At 44.1% G+C, this 18,802-nt stretch overlaps 1 protein-coding gene and 1 long non-coding RNA gene across 5 annotated transcripts in view; one reads left to right on the forward strand and one right to left on the reverse strand.

Moving 5' to 3' along the window:
* Positions 1-6,979: 6,979 nt before the first annotated feature.
* Positions 6,980-15,682, reverse strand: LOC143843133 (uncharacterized). 2 transcript variants are annotated; one of them, XR_013233470.1, is made up of 3 exons: positions 15,156-15,682; positions 12,702-12,911; positions 6,980-9,182 (listed from the first exon to the last, which is right to left on the reverse strand). It is a non-coding gene; the product is annotated as an uncharacterized LOC143843133 (long non-coding RNA). The 2 variants fall into 2 exon arrangements; XR_013233471.1 differs by lacking the exon at positions 15,156-15,682 and adding an exon at positions 15,041-15,127.
* A 166-nt stretch (positions 15,683-15,848) lies between these two features.
* The window catches only part of PLOD2 (procollagen-lysine,2-oxoglutarate 5-dioxygenase 2), a 79,534-nt gene continuing 76,580 nt past the window's right edge, over positions 15,849-18,802 (forward strand). The window contains exon 1 of one of the 3 annotated variants that reach the window (XR_013233472.1): positions 15,849-16,566. Coding sequence is in view for 2 of the 3 variants with exons in the window: in XM_077348753.1 (XP_077204868.1) it covers positions 16,461-16,566 (106 nt within the window). In the remaining variant the exon portion in view is untranslated. The remainder of the gene's footprint in view (positions 16,567-18,802) is intronic. The other 2 variants (XM_077348753.1, XM_077348755.1) reach the window with 2 other exon arrangements.

Genomic DNA, 18,802 nt, shown 5'->3' on the forward strand with positions numbered 1-18,802 from the left:
GGAAGCCCTTCCTTCTCATGAGGTGGCCAAAGTATTTGAGTTTCATCTTCAGCATCTGGCCTTCTAAGGAGTAGTCAGGGCTGATCTCCTCTAGGACTGACTCCTCTTGACTACTTTATTATATTTTATGTTGTGAGCTGTCTTGAACAAGTTTATGGACAGGTGGCTTAAAAATTATCTGAATATATAAACAATGAACTGGAATCAGGCTGTACGTATCCCACGCTTGCTTATTGTTTTCTCCTCAAATTCTGTGAAAAAATAATGGAGTTGATGTTTATAAAGCCTTTTCCTCTCAAAGCAGCCTCACTGCTTCAGCCACCCATTAATTTATTAGCATAAAGGAGACACAGGCCTGTTTTAAATGTTTCACTGAGGATGAGAAAGGGAAAAGCGCATGAACCCCATCTAAGGCCTCTGGAAATCTGGAAGAAAATCACAGGATTGGAAACCAACAGTTTTTCCTCAGTAGAATGTGAAGTAATCTCAAACTGAGTCAGCTTCAAATAGGGAACCTCAACCAGCAAAAGAGAAAACGGCCAAAATGGGGATGGGGAGGGAAAACTCTGGATGGTTTATGTGCCACACAATTCAAGTGTATGAGATTTGTTTAAGGAAAGTCAAACACAGTATAGCTCTGCTGCACATTTTAATTATATTGCCTGGTAACTTAAAACTCTTTCCCGCAATGTACAATAAACTATGTTAACTTATTAAAGCAGGGCCAGTATTATTAATTTATGTCTATTAAAGCCCATCACGGGTTCCAGTGATGGGATATTTCTTCCACCTCCATATATACAACCAGATGTTCTTGAGACCTGGGACATGTTCTTTCAATTACAGCTTTCCTAAATGCTTCTTGGATATTTCATTTCTCCTGGGTGCTTTCCAGATAGCTAGCCTTACAGTGCAAAACATAATAGCAATTCTTTCAAACTGTTCTGGCTGTCTTGCTTGTAAACAGCTCAATATCATGAAAGAACCACATTGCCAGTTTTGGTGTCTTAAACAAAATGACTTTTATATGTTGGAAGGTAAGAAGATTCTAATTAATGCAACATTATACTGTGACTCTTTGGCTGTAAGAAACCTGCCATATTCCTGTTCAGGTGAGGAAATATCATTCAACACAGCAATATAGCATCCAGAAAAAAAACTAAGCGCAGGATTCCAGTTGGTGAAAAAGAAAGTCAATGACATATGTTTCTGCAATGTTTTGTAATCACAGATCATTACAAGTACTGAATCACTACATTCTCAATACCAAGATACAAAAAGGAGTTATACATTCCCTCATCTGTAGCAAGGACCCCAAACATAGGTCTCCAGCTCTTGGAGCTTTTGGGGGTGGAGCCTGAGGATGATGATGTTTGGGGAGGGGAGGCATTTCAGTGGGGCATAATGCCATAGATACCCTGGACCCCTTTTGAATTGGACTTCAGGCCTGGTTTTGTCGTCAAGACAACACTGTTCACTATGGTTGATGATCACTGCTTACATTTGGACAAACGCATGCTGGAGCTGTTGATCCTTCTGGATCTATCAGTGGCTTTCGATACAGTTGATCATTTGTCCTGATTGACTACCTGGCCTCCCTGGAGGTGAGATAAAGTACCCTTAGTTGGTTCTCCTTGTTCCTCCAGGTATGTTCTTGGTGGATTGTTACCAGGGAGCTTTTCCTGACAAGACTTGAATTATGGAGTCAATTCTCTCTCTGTTATTTAACTTGTATATGTAGCCACTTGTGGAGATTGTGAGACAATGTGGAGTTGGGTGCCATCAATATGCTGATGACTCTCAGCTATTTCTCCTGCTAGATAAACTGCAGCAGCAGGGCTCTTATCCTAGTGCCTGGAAGCAGTAATCCAATGGTTAAAGGGAAATTTGTTGAAACTGAATTCCTCCAAGATGGAGGTCATGTGGCTGGAAAAGATGGGGGGGGGGCTCCTGAGACTGGATGGACAACAGATCTCCATCTGGCTCATTATTTGTCTGGATTAGACCTTGCCACATTGATCCAAACCATGGCCCCTACTTTATGGAATGTACTCTCATATGAAACCCATGCCCTCCCAGCCATGCAAGACTAAATTGTTTAAGTTTGCCTTTGTAGCACTGTCCATGTTTTGGTTCTTTTTTGTTAGTGGTATGGTGCTAGTAACATTTTAGTAGCTTAACAATTTTATGCTTATATTTGTTATTGCTTTGTGCAGTTTTTAACTTATTTATATAGAGTTAATGTTGTAACTTCCCATGAGACCCACTGGGGGGAGGGGATGGCTTCCAGGAACATGGCCACCTGCACCCTCTTCAACCTGTCTGGCCTGCGGGGGGTGCTAGAGTCCTCTGTATTTTTATTACAGCGGGCTTTTTTGCTAGTAAATAAATAAATCTGTAGCGAAATAGCTCCAGTGTAAACTGCATGGAGCTTTTATTCCAATCCCAGATCGATTCAGTCCCTGCCCTCTACACAGAATGCGATTTCCATTTGGATTTGGGGCGATTTAAATTTTCCTTCTGCAGCAAGAAGGATTCATCCGGAGTGACCCTACCTTTATTGTGCGATATCTTAGAGTGCTTTTAATTCTCAATATCTGGATTGGGAAATAAAGCTCCGTGGTAGAGAACCTCTGATAGGCTACACCTGGTCATGTGATAAAGGTAAAGGTATCCCCTGTGCAAGCACCGAGTCATGTCTGACCCTTGGGGTGACGCCCTCTAGCGTTTTCATGGCAGACTCAATACGGGGTGGTTTGCCAGTGCCTTCCCCAGTCATGACCATTTACCCCCCAGCAAGCTGGGTACTCATTTTACCGACCTCGGAAGGATGGAAGGCTGAGTCAACCTTGAGCCGGCTGCTGGGATTGAACTCCCAGCCTTATGGGCAAAGCTTTCAGACGGCTGCCTTACCACTCTGCGCCACAAGAGGCTCATTTGAGGTCATGTGATACACTTGCCTTAAAGGGGAAGCCCCTAATTTCTCTCAACTTCTCTCGGTCCTGGATTTTTCCTCCCTCCTCTGCCTTTTTCGATCTTCTCCTCCACCCCTCCAAGAAAAGAAAGAGGCTCCCTGCTTGGCTCCTCTCCCCCCCCTTCAAGAAAAGAAAGAAAGAGGCTTGGATCCCCCCCCTTCTGAGCCTCCCTAACCATGTGCAGAAGACTTTTGTGTTTCAATGGGGAGGGGGAGGGGAGAGGAAGACCCGAGTTCAAAGCGATCTGAATTCAACAGGATTGACAATGGAATAAAGAAAGTAAGTGCAGACACTGCCCCAGTGTAGAGATTTAGATATCCAGCTATTTCTTTCTGCCACATACGCCCACATCCTCCCACTCGGACTGCAATTTCACCAATCAATATATAAAGTCCACTGAAACATATGGGGAAATTACAATTAGATCTGATTAGTTCTGTATCAGATATTTGAGGAAAAGAAATTAAACAGTGCAATACATACTAAGCAAAGGATTACTGAGAAGAAAATAAAATCCCATGCTTCCTTTCCAGAGTTTCAGTGTTTGATTACTTAGGCCTCAGAACAGAGTAAAGGAAAATATCTTCCCATGTAATTTCAGAATACTTTCTTGTGCTGTTATCAGATTTCAGCTGATTGTACCCTTAGTATGGCTGATAACTCATACTATTAATCTTTTGTTCCATGAGCACTGGTTATACCTATGAGTATATAAAAAGAGGGGGGGGCAGGTCTGCAACCAAACTAAACAAACATTGTCTGAGTTCACCTTGGTTTTAAATCTTGCTAAAAATAAACAACTTTTCAATGTGGTTTGGGGAAAGGGAAGCTAACTGGGGTCAAAATGTATATTCAAATATGCAACGGAAAAAAGTTATCAGCTGCAGGTTGCATCTATTTATGAGGAGTGCAAATGAGGTTGCACTTTGAATTGTCAGTTATAAAACTTCCTTTGGTATTTGCAGTAGTTGATGAGAGGAGTAACTAACAAAAGATTCAGAATACTACCTGTTTACCCTTAACAAGTAAAATAATAACCTTGGTAGGCAGCAGTTAAGAGGAAATGTTTGACTGGACTAAGATTAAAGGACTATAACAACACTGAAACTGTTTTTAGACGGCGCCATTACAATTATGTCAGTAACTATAATTAACCACTTAAAATGGACATTTATAGATCTTCTTTTCTTATTTAAACCATAGTCTCAGATAATTCAAGCAAGTTGGCTAGTGACTGTACACTATGTATGCACACAGTTGGCTAAATCATGGTGTGTCTATTCAGTGGAGGTCTAATCAATGGAGTTGGACTAGTTTATTATACTATATTTTTTTCTGTGGTGCCTTTGCTTTTATAGTATAAATTTATAATATAAATAGGGAAAATATTTTTGTGGGTACCAGCCACCTAATAATGCCTTTCTGAGACATGTGTGGAGAAAGTTAAGAACACCGTGATGAAATATTTCTAAATTATATTTCAGGTATTTTTCCATGAGACTATGGATAACTTGAACTGTTCTGAAGTTTCCATTATTTTATTCAATTCATTTTTAATAGCTTGATTCTGAAGGAGAGGCATTTGTAGACATGAGGAGAGAAGTCCATTGGAATCAGTGGCAGATGTCCAACCAGTTTTAATGGGTTGAATTGAGCTGCATATTTCTTCTGAGGAACTGTTTTGTGAACAGATGACTAAATAATAGTCTAAATAAATAAATAGGAATGACTGTGTCTCAAGTCATAACCTTCAGCTCTTAACAAACAATGAAAAAAAACTAGGTTACTGAGGTAACTGCATGTAGACACACTTTTGTCATAATTCTAGACTTCCAGTGGGGCCAGACAATGATATAATGGATTAATCGTGTTAACTTTCAGAACAAGAACGGAAGAATAATATTTTGATTTTCACTGGAAAAGAACAGAAAGAGTAGAGTGAATTCCAGGAGGAAAATAACAATTTCTGTCATTCCAAGCCACTAACGATCACACCGGTGGAGAAGCAAGGAGAATGATTCACCTCAACGACAACACAGATCTGTTGACTTTTACCAGACATGTCAGATTCCCCATCTGTTCAAAGAATCTTTGTAGCAGTGAGGTGATGTAGCATGCCATTTTGAGAGATGTTTTCCTGTCGTTCTTGTCCTTTTTAATGTTTTCCTTCTATTCCTGCTATGGGGAAATCAGATCTTTGGGTTTTGAACATGCTGCTTGATTGTTCTCTGGATTTTTTGGGACTCTGGTTCCATTCACATGTTGCCATAGTGATGTGGGAGTTGTGGTTCCAGAACTTTACCCATGCTGCTTTTTTTTAATTTTTGAGGGACTGATAACTACAGGGAAGCAGATGAGCCAGCTTCCCTTCTGCAATGACATTGTAGGAGATGTGATAGGTCTTCAAATATTATCCTAATGGCATGGGATGAAAAAATTAAAAAACAAAACTCATGCCACTATTATGGCAGCATGAAGGGATCCAATCACTGGCAGTCTTCAATCAAAGGTTGGATACACACTTTTCTTGGATGCTTTAGGATGCTTAGGGCTGATCCTGCGTTGAGCAGGGGGTTGGACTAGATGGCCTGCATGGCCCCTTCCAACTCTATGATTCTATGAATGTTAAATTAATTAATCCCTACTCTGTTCTGGAAGCCCACTGGGCAACCTTAGGCAAGTTACGCATTCTTAGCCTAACCTACCTCACAGGGTTGCTGCGATAAAATGGAGGAAAGGAGAATGATGTAAGCTGCCTTGGGTCATTGTCGCAAAGAAAGGTGAAGGTATAATAAAATAATACAGATGAAGAGGGGGCAGATAAAGGTGGATTAGTTGGTACGTGGGAAGAGGTAAGTGGGGGAGTTGAGGGGGTTGCCCAGCAGAGGGAAATAAGAAATAATATGGGGAGGGAGACAGGGGAAAGTGAGGTGCCCCTTGCAAGTCCTTGAGAATTCCTCATTGTGCACCTGTACACAACAGCAAGCACAAAAAAATTCAGCCAGAATTTATTCTGGCAAGAGGCTGCTAGTGGGGAGGGAAGGAGGGGAAACCAAAGAGGGTAGGGCAGATAAAGGTAGATTCACTTTGAGTGGGAAGGAAAGAATTAAGCAGGAAAAGGGGCAGAGACTATGGTGGAGCAGAGAAAATAGAGGAGGGGATAGAAATGAGATGGTCTCTGAGACTAGTTGCAGGTCTCCTGTTTGTCAGTATATCTAACTCTCATGGTGGGAATCTGTGGATACGTAAATCCTGAAACTGGAGCCATGAAAAGGCAAGGCAGATATTTCTATTAATCTGGAAAACTCTCAGATTTGCAGAAAAAATCTAAAATGAGAAAGGGGAAATTAATTCCCTTCCCATGATAGCAGTGCCTTTATCTTTAAGAAACAAATGTCCCCTACAGTGGCCATTGAGGGGGTAAAATACTACCAGCCTGTAAAACATAGTTTCTGTCATTAAAAGGCCCTTTCTAAAGTAAATTTGGTGCACTAGATCTTGTCCTTTGCAACACCTGAGTTTGTGCTTTGTAGAAATAAAGCTTAACTTTAGAAAATCTGCACAAGTCCTTATCTGCTTGCTTGGATCTGCTTGGATTTTAGTAAAGCTTTTGACAAGGTTCCCCATGATGTTCTGATGGATAAATTGAAGGACTGCAATCTGGATTTTCAGATAGTTAGGTGGATAGGGAATTGGTTAAAGAACCGCTCTCAGAGAGTTGTTGTCAATGGTGTTTCATCAGACTGGAGGGAGGTGAGTAGCGGGGTACCTCAGGGCTTAGTGCTCGGTCCGGTACTTTTTAACATATTTATTAATGATCTAGATGAGGGGGTGGAAGGACTACTCATCAAGTTTGCAGATGACACCAAATTGGGAGGACTGGCAAATACTCCGGAAGATAGAGACAGAGTTCAATGAGATCAGAACACAATGGAAAAATGGGCAAATGAGAACAAGATGCAATTTAATAAAGATAAGTGTAAAGTTCTGCATCTGGGTCAGAAAAATGAAAAGCATGCCTACTTGATGGGAGATATGCTTCTAGGTAACACTGTGTGTGAACAAGACCTTGGGGTACTTGTGGATTGTAAACTAAACATGAGCAGGCAGTGTGATGCAGCGGTAAAAAAGGTGAATGTCTTTTTGGGCTGTATCAGCAGGGGCATCACATCAAAATCACAAGATGTCATAGTCCCATTGTATACGGCACTGGTCAGACCACACCTGGAGTGCTGTGTGCAGTTCTGGAGTTCTTGTTTCCTTGGCATGCTATTGAATGAAACTACTATGAGGGCCATCAGGGAAAAGAGAAGGGGATTGGATTTTATCTGAAGTGGTAACGGTATTTAAAGGGGGGGGCAACAGTGGCTAGCCTTGCCCTAAAACATGACAGATAGTATAATGGAGTGTTCAAACAGGAACATCAGTTCACAGATCTAACTTGCACAGTAACAATGAGTATGTACTTAGACTCCAGTAAAACAAAACCAAAGGGAAATCAGGACAACCTCATATTCTAAGCTAAATTTATGCATGTGTATTTCCCTCAAGAGCCTCTTGTGGTGCAGAGTAGTAAGTGGCAGAAATGCTGTCTGAAGCTGTCTGCCCATGAGGTTGGGAGTTCGATCCCAGCAGCCGTCTCAAGGTTGACTCAGCCTTCCATCCTTCCGAGGTTGGTAAAATGAGTACTCAGCTTGCTGGGGGGTAAAACGGTAATGACTGGGGAAGGCACTGGCAAGGCCACCCTGTATTGCAGGGGTCCTCAACCCCTGGTCCGCGGCCCTGTACCGGGCCGCTAGCGGCCGCGCTTGCCTCCCGCCTCACAGCAAGAGGGGGGGAAAGACATGACACAGTACCTTTATTTCCCTCATGCAGCACATGGCAGCATTGGGTTTCTCGCAATGTTAGGTCTCCCCCTGCCTGAAGCTAGAAAACCACTGTGCTAAATTGACCACCTTGTATAAAGCCAACATATAGTATAAGGCTGCATATCTTTACAGTAGTCTTTCCAGTAAAAATGTAGTCATAAATTGATCACTATGTTTGAAACATTCCCGACTGCTGTAAAATAAAGACATGATTCCATGTTCTGTCTCCATTTGGAATGGTTGACTATAGAGGTCAGAAGATGTATGAGAAATATGAGGGTTATGAAGAAAGCATCCAACAAGCATGAAAAAGTAATGTGAGAACTGACAGCCTAGTCATGGAAAAATTCTCTTTGTGCCTGTGTTTGCATGCTTTCTACAAAACTTTAATTTCAGTGAGTTTAAGTCTCAGCTAAATTAGGTTTTTGTATACTGAATATTTTATCAGGACTTCTTTGAAAGAGAGTTAAATAATGAAAGCTCTTCCATTCTGGAAGTGTGCTAAAACTCTATCTTCTGATTAAAAGGACTGCAACAGTCCTATGCCCATGAAATATTTAGTTGTGATTGGGGGGGATTTATTGTGTTAATTTTGAAATATTTAAATAGACGTTTAACAGTTCTTTAAAAGTTCATTGCCATAGGGAGATAAACATCAAATATATAATTGTCAGGAAGCTGCTTGCTAAAGATCCTCACAGAGAAAGCTGACTCAGCATGGTTTCATGCTTCCAACAGAAATCTGTGCTGAGAATATAACCTGGAAGAGGGGCGAACTGTTCTGCCCCTTTCAGGGGGGCTCAATGTTTGAGAAAGGAAAAGTATAGCTTTTTGTTGCATATAGGTAAATAACATTATGCCTTCATTAACGTGGCAGGTCATTTTTTTCCCCTTTTAGATTGTTGGCCACCCTAGCTGAGAAACATTCATCACACTCCAGTGATATCTTGCTGGCACAGGAGTTCCTGTGCACACATGGAGTCTTCATATATATTTGACATTCTGTGGGGAAGTCCACTTCAGGAGGTTTGATAAAGGATTTCACATCCTGATATATGTGTCAAAGTCATGTAAAATTTCTTGTTGTTGTCAACCATTCAGTCATGTCCGACTCTTGGCGATCCCATAGCATGGCCGCATCATGATTCTCGATCCTGCACCACCTCCCTTGGTCGTGCAATGTTCTGGTTGGTGTCCACCTTGATAGTGTCCAAACACTGCATTCTTTGTCGGCCTGTTTCCTTTTCCACTGACCAACCCTAGCTTTACTTTAAAAAAAAACAAAAAAACCTGGAGGGTGCAATTTCCAGCTCAGAATCCTCATAGCCAGTGGTGAGAGCTGGAAACAAAGGGAATACATTTTGATCAGCCAGGGGTAGGCTTCCTGTCTTACATTTATACCAGTCTTCGCAAATCCAGATTTTATGTTTTTTATCATCCACAAGGACTGATGTCATATATTCCCATTCCTTTCTGCTGATCATTACAAAGGCTGTATGGCTTGAGTACATACAGTCAATAGTAGCTCTCCACAACTCTAAATTTAACCCTCAGACCCAAGACTGCTCATTCAAGCTCCAGCTGCAGTAACATTTCTAAATTAATGTTATATGAACTAAGAGATCTATTGGGTTTGTCATGTTCTACATAAATACAGGGTGGTTGGCTATGCCGGCATGCATGAAAGATCTGCTTCCTACTGCAATATATAGTTAGATTTGTAGGACTGACTTTAAAAAAAGGCCTGGTAGTGATGTGCATACTGGGACTCTACTTTCTCCATGTCCACAATCATCTTACAAGTGTTGTTCTGATTGAGCTGGGGAAAGGGATCTTAAACCCTGGAATAACAGCTGAGGCATTCCTAAAGTTGTTGACAGGCTCCATACCCATGGACAATGAAGAAGAAGAGTTGGTTCTTATATGCTGCTTTTCCCTACCCGAAGGAAGCTCAAAGCAGCTTACAGTCACCTTCCCATTCCTCTCCCCACAACAGACACCCTGTGGGGTGGGTGAGGCTGAGAGAGCCCTGATATCACTGCTCGGTCAGAACAGTTTTATCAGTGCTGTGGCGAGCCCAAGGTCACCCAGCTGGTTGCATGTGGGGGAGTGCAGAATCGAACCCGGCATGCCAGATTAGAAGTCCGCACTTCTAACCACTACACCAAACTGGCTACTTCCAGATATTCTCAGAGCAATATTATACATATTTACTCAGAGCTGCAATTAATTCCAATGGACTTAACTTCAAGTAAGTGTTCATAGGACTGCCTTCAGTATTTTTTGAGAATACTCCCCTATAATGGTGTATTTTTCTTCACAAATCAGTTCGTCTTCAGATTGTGAATTAGTGTAGATTTTAATTTGGGATGGGCACAAACTGTGTTTTTGCAGTTCAGTTTGGGGTCCATGGCTGAACTATGAACTGATATATTGATTCATGAAGCAAAGCAGTTCATACTGGTTCCTGACTCCTGCTTTCTCTTTTCCAGTGCTTTTTGTGGGGAGCAGAAAGCAGGGGTTTAAAGGGATTTAAAATTTAAATCCCTGCTTTCTGCTCTTCATGAACCACCACAACTTGCCTTAAAATTAGTGGCAACTCTTCCATTCACAAACATTGTTTTGTGAACCACGAACCAACCAAAATTAGTGTTGAACTTTATTTTGTGAGTCAGTTCATGCCCATTCCCAATTGTATTTCAAATAGGCCATTCTCACTAAGAAGGGTTGAGTTATGACAGTATGGTAAGAATCATAAAAGGATGATTTTCTCACTAGGTCATAATGCAAAACCACTTGTTTGAACTAAGGGTTTCTCTCATGAGATAACTCTTGGCACTGTTATGTTTTGAATAGCACAGTACCATTGCATATTATATATACAACACTTAATCTTCCAGGATTAATCTAAATTACTAACTTCCTTCAGGCTTCTTTGGTGGTCTAGGTATCAATTATAGAACCTCTACACTTCCTCAGAACCACAGGTTCAAATTTCATTTGGGCTGACTCAGCCTTTTCTCAATCTAGGGCAGCATTTACTAAGCTTACTTACTAAGAAGTAAGAGCCAAGAAGATTTACTTTTCAGTAGGCCTGCTCAGACAATAAAATTGTCCATATGGAACAAGCGTGTCTGAAATGTACATCCCTTCTTTGTGACATGCAATTCTCTCCCGCAGTTTAAGTACAATGCTGAATTTGTTTACCGCATTGATTTTTTCCCCTAATGTGAGCTACAGAGAATATAGTGGATGTGAGAGAAGCCTGCAATAAGCTAAATCATTTTGCCACAGAAACTACTGTAAGGAAGTGAAAGGTTTTCATAGATATGAAGTTCGATCTCATCTAAAAATTATGTGCAGGGAAGAGTGACTTTCCTGCACCAGCCATCCCACAGCAGCCCCAAATGCTGTTCCTGGAGGAGTTCATAGGGTTGCCAGCTCCAGGTTGGGAAATTGCTGGAGATTTGGATATTGAGCCTGATTTAAACTGTGAGGATGTTTCTCTTCCTCATTTCCTCGCAACTGGACACAGTTCACACTCTAGTGGCACACCAGCTCTAAGTGGAGCTATCATCTGGACAAGACTGAAACGACAAACAGTGCAATCCTAGCTAAAATTACAGCCTTTTATATCCAGTGAAGCCAATGACTTAGAAAGGTGTACCTGTTTAGGTTCCTGGGTAGTCTGAAGATTCAGTAGTCAGTCTAGGATGGTCAGACTCTTTGTAGAGTGGTATGCTTCAAAAGCAGGTGAGGAAACCTGCCTCGGTTTTTATTTCTAATATATGAAACCTTAGATGATATGAAACCTTAGATGATTTTATTTTTTATTATTATTATGTTTATTATTATCAGTCATAATTTATAGTTTTTGTCAACATCCAAAGGGCTTGATCCAGTGATGGGGAAGGCACTGATGTTTCCCACCCTCTTCTCCCCCTAGCAGTCTTATCTGAGCCCACAAAACTTGATTCCTAGGGTCAAAGTGGGGCAGGGAGCTGCAGCAAGGAAGGAGATGATGTCACCCTTGACTTTTCTGACAATGAAGTTAGGCTGATGGAAGAGAGGCAAGTTCACCCCCTTTTCCACTTCAGCATGCCCCCCATCTGGACTGAACACATGAAGCTGTTTTATATGGAATCAGATCATTGATCCATCAAAGTTACTACTGTCTCTAGTTTGACTGGCAGCAGATCTCTAGGGTCTCAGGTATAGGACTTTCACATTAACCACTACCCAATCTTTTTTTTTAAATGGAAATTGAACCTGGAACTTTGTGCATGCCAAGCAGATTCTCAGCCACTGAACCATGACTGCAGAGATGAAGGGAACATGGGAGAAAAACATAGCCCATTCTGCACCACTGGCAGCCCAGAGGGTCACCACCAGTGTGCTGTGGCAAAGCAGCATACTCCACCACTTCCTGTGTCCCTACAGGGGACAGATTTTGTTGGCGGACCCTGTCCACCCCAGATTTCTACATCCTGACAATGGCAACCCAGCCGGGGTAGAAACGTTCTGCCATGCAAAGGGGTGGGAGGTTATTTGCAGGAAGGTGGGATTGTGGTGTAACACAATCCCACCTTCCTGCATATAAAAAATGCCCTATGAAGCTGACTGGGAAATTTGTTGTCCCTGCTGGCACATCTTAATGCAGGGCACCGAGTGCTAGACTGAGAGGCATGCAAGAGGGCTGGCAGGTGACAATGTCATGTGGAATTGGGGATTAGTCCCGCTGCCATATGAGCACACACCGAGTCTTTTCCTCTCATGCAGAATCGGCCATAAAGCCACACAATCTGGCTCCATGGTGCTTCAACCACTACAGTGCATATAGACAGCAAGTTAAGCTTACCTGAGAATGTTTTTGCAAAATAAGAACTCTCTTGCCCAAAATATTGAGCAGTGTCATTTTTTGTTTCTCAGCCATTTCAGCAGTGGTTTAGTTTAGTAGTACAATATTCTCATGGACGATGTTGGAAGGCAGGAAGAAAAAAAAGTCTTTATCTTCCTTTAAAAACCAAATGAAGGGTTGTACACTTCCAAAGAAGCACCAAAGTTTGCTCTGGGAGAAAAAAAAATCCCCAATTACATTTTGAAATCAATTATACAAGTATCATATAATGTTCATCTCAAGGCATCATGTGGAAGCCTAAACTAACTCACTAGAATTCATGTCACAATGAAATACAGATGGAAAATAATCAGAAACACTTGTATACAGATTTAAAGGCTACATTTTAAAAAGAACCCATCATTTGTACTGGATTTATATGTGATTTTACCATGATGTCACAAAACTATTTTCAGATTTTATTGCTCTTTGTGAGGTAATCTCTTTTTACCGGTATTTTGGATAATAAGGTAAATGTCTGGGGGTATGTCTAGTGCACAAATGAAGGGAGAAGAAAGCCAAATTTAACCATTAAAGGCATTTTCACAAGTTCTGGGGGGAAAATCCTTTTTGGAATGCATCAGGGAGAACATTTTTAAGGATGAGCACTATTTAAGCCTCTCTCACACTATTGGTGGCACTGCCTATAATGACTTTGTCTTCAATTGGTTCAGAATGTATGGGGAACAAAATTAAATACCATTAAATGGGAGCCCAAGGAAATCCAGGGCCACTACTCAGAGGCATGGCAAATCACCGCTGTTCAGCTCTTACCTTGAAAACCACCATGAGGGATTGCCATGAATGAGCTGTGACACTTTGCACACACGCTCATAACACTTTTCTTAGGCAGAGCGGCTGGACTTCAGGAGTATGCTCCTTTCTTCCTTTCACACCCAGGGACAGTGTTGTGAGGATGTACTCCATGATTTATAAAGGTCTAGGTCCTTTAGAGTAGCGATCCCCAACCTGTGGGCCGCGGACCACGTGTGGTCCGTCGACTAATTGGAGGTGGGCCGCAAAGGACGCCTTCTCCCCTCCCCCCCGGCCCTTTGGGTGTCATTGTCTCCCATCACTCCCAGATGGGACTATCTTGTTGCAGAGAAACAAGCTCAGGGTTCCCATTGATTTGTCATTGTCCGGAGTTAAAATTTCCATGAAAATAAAATGTTCCTTATGTTCATTGTTGTGGCGTGTCTGTGTCTTATTTTGAAGGGATGTTTAAACATTACCATAGCGATCAGAGAGCGTTAGGGCAGTGGTTGAGAGTAGAGGAGTAAACTACCCCCCCCCCCCGCATACCGGGCCTCAGTAAAATTGTCAAGCATTGAGTGGTCCCCGGTGATAAAAAGGTTGGGGACCACTGCTTTAGAGAGCCTCTTGTGGCACAGAGTGGTAGGCAGCAGCAGACACACAGTCTGAAAGCTCTGCCCATGAGGCTGGGAGTTCAATCTCAGCAGCCGGCTCAAGGTTGACTCTGCCTTCCATCCTTCTGAGGTCGGTAAAGTGAGTAACCAGCTTGCTGGGGGGTAAACGGTAATGACTGGGGAAGGCACTGGCAAACCACCCCGTATTGAGTCTGCCATGAAAACACTGGAGGGCGTCGCCCCAAGGGTCAGACTCAGTGTTTGCACAGGGGATATCTTTACCTTTTAGGTGCTTTAGAATCAGACCAGAGGTCCATATGGTCCATCATCCTGTTTTACACAACAGCTAAACAGCTTACCTTTAAGACCAAGGGAATTTAAGGGAATTGGGGGGGGGGGAATGGACTGGGGAGCACCAGCAATAACAATGTGATGTCACGTCTAGGGAAGTTCCAGAAGTAACAACATACCTTCCTAGAAATCACCAAAAACTATAAACTATGATAAAGCCATGTTGTTCCTGGTAGATTCTAGAGTAATGATACAACTTCTGGGTTTTCCCCAGAAGAAAAGTCACGCCCCCAGCCTGATGGCATTTTATTGTTTTCCTCTTGCTACCACTCTGAGCAGCAGTAGGAAGAGAGGATGTAATATAACTGTGGTCAGGTTCCCAGGATAGACGCATGCAAAAACTCAGGTAACTTAATATAACTAATTAAAATGTATTGAATAAATTTAGGAAAGTTACAAAGCAAAAATAAAATAGACAGCATGACAGAATAACAAACTATCTGAGTATATCCAGCTGGTCTACCTTCTACATTACCTATGAATAAGCCAGCTCTTATTCCCCCCATTGTTGGCTTGAAGTGGCCTCCAGGACTTTTCTCTAGAAGAGGACAGCCCCCAATTGCTCTCAGCAACTGCCTTTACCATTTGACAAGATGACCATCCAGAAACAATCAGACCTCCTTCATCATAGAAAAAGCCAGAGCCCAAATTGTGCACCTCTGCAATCCCCTTCTGTCTCCATCAACAATCAGCCCACCTGCTTTATAGCCTTGAGTTGAGGCCTCTGATGACTCCCACATCCAGAGCTGACGCCAACACTCCCCAGCTGTGATTGATTTCCATATTTAACACCTTGCAAACCAAAGGAGTTACTGCTGAGCCCTCTGGGTAGCAAAGGGTGGGCACATGGTGCATGTGAGCATCACAGCGGACTGGTTTCTCCCGGTGGGGAAGAGAGACCTTGCTGAGAAGCCAGAGAAGGAGCCCCTCCCTGCTGCCAGTGGACCTCATGGGCTGGGCTAGGGAAGAAGCAGCCAGGGCAGGAGAGCAGGCAGGGTTGCCTGGGGGAAATTGGGGACCAAGTCTTCTGCGGAAAACTTATGATGAATTATTCTCACAATTTTTTTAAAAAATTAGCAGTATCAAATTTTTAAAAATTAGTAAGCAATGGGGGTGAGTTGCAAGTAGTGCGCCTTGCCTATGATGCAAAAGAGCCTGGGGCCCTGCTTACAGCGACGACCAGAACATCTGCAGACTACTTTAGGTTGTAGGCCCATGACCCCCCTCCCCCTCTCCCTCCTCCTCTCCGGGCTTTTAAGTATACGGCCGAAACAGCCCCACAGCGGCTCTCCCCTCCGAGCTGGAATGTAACATAACGGCTGGAGCTTGATGCCGCTTGATGCAGCGGCCGCCGTGCGTTGCGAGGGCGGCACTCATGGCCCCCATCTCCTCCCAGCCGCCCACCCCACCACTCCTACGACCACCAGTTTGCCCTCGACTGAGGCGTTTCCAGTCAGGGTTTGGGCAACGGCTTCACTGCCCTACTGAGCATGAGCCCGGGCTTTAGCCCTCTCCCCCGAGGACGCCCAATGATGTTCTCGCACCGGCACCGTCCGGGCTGGGCCGGGCTGCGGGAAGCGCAAGGAGGGACTGGCGAGCAGGAGCCCCACGCCCTCTCCCCCCGCCGGCCCGATGGCCAATCGCGGGGATCCTGCCGCCGCCGCTGCTCCTCCGACTCGCCTCGCCTCGCCTCGGGGCTGCCTGGCGGCCATCCCCTCCCACCGCCGCCTTTCTTATAAAGCCCCGCCGCGCCTCGAGGATGCCCTTTGCCTGGGGCCCTTCGCGGAATCGCCTGTTCGCGTCTGTCCGAGGAGCCGCTTCCGCGCGCGGATTCTTCCGAGCCCCTCCGCGGTCCTCTCCATCTCTCCGCCCCGGCCCCGACACACTCCCCCTGCTGCGGTGACCCGGAGCCCGCGGCGTTCCGGGGCGCAGTCTGCCGGACCAGCCCGCCTGGCGAGAGGGAAGGCCGGAGGACCGCCAGTGTTGCCGCCCGGAGCCGAAGATGGCGAGGAGAGCCGCGGGACCTCTTGCCCTGTCGCTGCTCCTGGCGCTCGCCCTCGCCCGCCTCAGCCTCACCGCTGAGACCGAGCAGCCGCCCAGCCCCGCAGGTGAGGAGGGAGGTGGCCTTCTCGTTTCCCCCCACTCCGGCCCACCCCGGGGTCGCGCCTCCGCCTCGGCGCCCCTCTTGTCGCCGACACGTGCGGAATAGCGAGCCTGCCCGCTGTCATGAGGGGAGCGCCGAGTCCCGGTTGGGTTCGCTTCGGTTTCGAACGGGCAGTGCCGGCCGACGGGTTTAAAACCCAGAAGCTCTTTTGTTCTGAATCGGCACGACTCCCAGCCCCGTCCCACTCCCCTCGCCTCATCCCCGGGGCGGCTGTAGCTCGGTCGAGTTGGATTATAGAGAAATGGCTGGACCGACAGACAGAACAGCGGGGTTTGATCCAGGTGATCCAACGGGGTTGCCTTGCCTTGCCTTTTTTTTGGAGGGGGGATTTTGGGGGGTATGCGTGCAAAAGTCTGAGCCTGTATCCCTCAGGATTATCTATGAGGTGAGTGCTTTTAGAATGAGTCTCTTTTAGCTTGGTGTTGGCTGCTCAAATATTCCTGGCGAGGGGGTGCAAAGGGCTGGCCTAAAACAGGTTTGATCAAGCTCCCTCAGTGCTGAGTAAAACCTCCCTTATTCCCTGTTCCCTCCAGTCCTTCTCCAAACATGAAACAAAAGCCCTGTTGTTGTAGGTACTAATTGCCCTAGTTCACAAGCAACCCTGGTGCTTCATGTTTTGCATGAATTGGCTACACAGTTTCTTTGTTTCTCTGCTCCCTCTCATGTTTCGCGTTATGTTGAACATGAACGTCCTGAGAATACCCTCGAGGCTCCCTTGCACAAACGGGGCAGATGTACCTCTCATCAACGTGGGCCTCCTGAAACAAGTTTCTTTTGAAATTAAAGCACAGATTTCCCCTTCAGTTCTCAAGGTGTGAAGTGGACACAGGGAATTCAGAATACATTTTAGGTGTTGAACACTTGATGCTCTTTGTTTGGAGAATGTGTGAAACTTGTACGTGTTATAGGCATGTGGCGTTCTTGAATCCTTGTCATTTTAGTGCGTAAAGCTGTGATGCACAAGTAGGGAACTGTAATGCACTTTTCTTCACTGCACGGCCTCATTGTAAGGCAATCTTAAATCGTGATGGTCTCAGTAGTTGAAGGAAAAATTCATTAAGTGCAAGATTTTTTAAAAGTGATTGTGATATTTTGCTGGAAATGTGTGTTTTAAGTATTTTCCGCCACATACAAAGGTACTCTGCTTCACTGGCATCTCTCTTCCTTCTGTATTTATAATTAATCAGGCTGCCTGATACAGCAGGCTTGACTTTTGGAAAAATGGAAGATTCCGTGCAAATAATAACTCAGAGATAATAAGAGCAGCTTCTTTTGCTGTCCACCCCCTCCCCTGAGCCATTTCCCATAACAGGATGAATTGAGTAGTTCTTTCCTTCCAAGTCTTGTTCGTGTTCAGCTCCTTGGATCCTGCAATGATCATGTTCCAAAAAGCTGGAGAGCAGTAAGAAATTCCATCTACTATGGATAAAACAGAAGAAAGAAGACATGCATAAAATCTGTTTAAGGCCAAGTGCCCAAAGCATATTCTAGTGCTCGTATTCAAAACAGCCATTTGGTTTAACATTCACAGCATATTGTACACTTTATACTTTCCTCTCTTTTTTTCTGCCATCAAGTTGCAGGCAGCTCCTGGTGACCCTTTAGGACAGGGGTAGTCAACCTGTGGTCCTCCAGATGTCCATGGACTACAATTCCCATGAGCGCCTGCCAGCATTTGTAGTCCATGAACTTCTGGAGGACCACAGGTTGACTACCCCTGCTGTAGGGTTTTCAAGAGATGTTGAGAGATGGTTTGCCATTGCTTGCCTCTGCATAACAACCCTGGTATTCCATGGTGGTCCAAATAGAGACCAGGGACAACCATACTACTGTATTGTTATTGTTGGATTCATTGCCCGCCACTCCCAGCAAGCTGGCTCACGGCAGGTTAGAACATTAAAAACTCCACAATAAAATCTAACCATCCCCAACTAAAACCGTTCTAAATCCGATGACCAATTAAGCCTGTCCCCACCTCTCTATTCGACAATGCTTAGCTGAACTATGAATTGTTGCTTCTATTCCTGACCTTTACTTGGATTTATCTTTGAAACTATTATAATCTCTGATAACCCCCCTCCCACACACATTTTAATAGTTTATTGATTCACACCTTATCTACTTTGTTTTGTCACATACAAGGTTAATATGGGGCTAAGGTACCAATATTTCATAGTATA

The sequence above is a fragment of the Paroedura picta genome, chromosome 8 (genome assembly GCF_049243985.1).
Source record: "Paroedura picta isolate Pp20150507F chromosome 8, Ppicta_v3.0, whole genome shotgun sequence".
Taxonomy (NCBI): Eukaryota; Metazoa; Chordata; class Lepidosauria; order Squamata; family Gekkonidae; genus Paroedura; species Paroedura picta.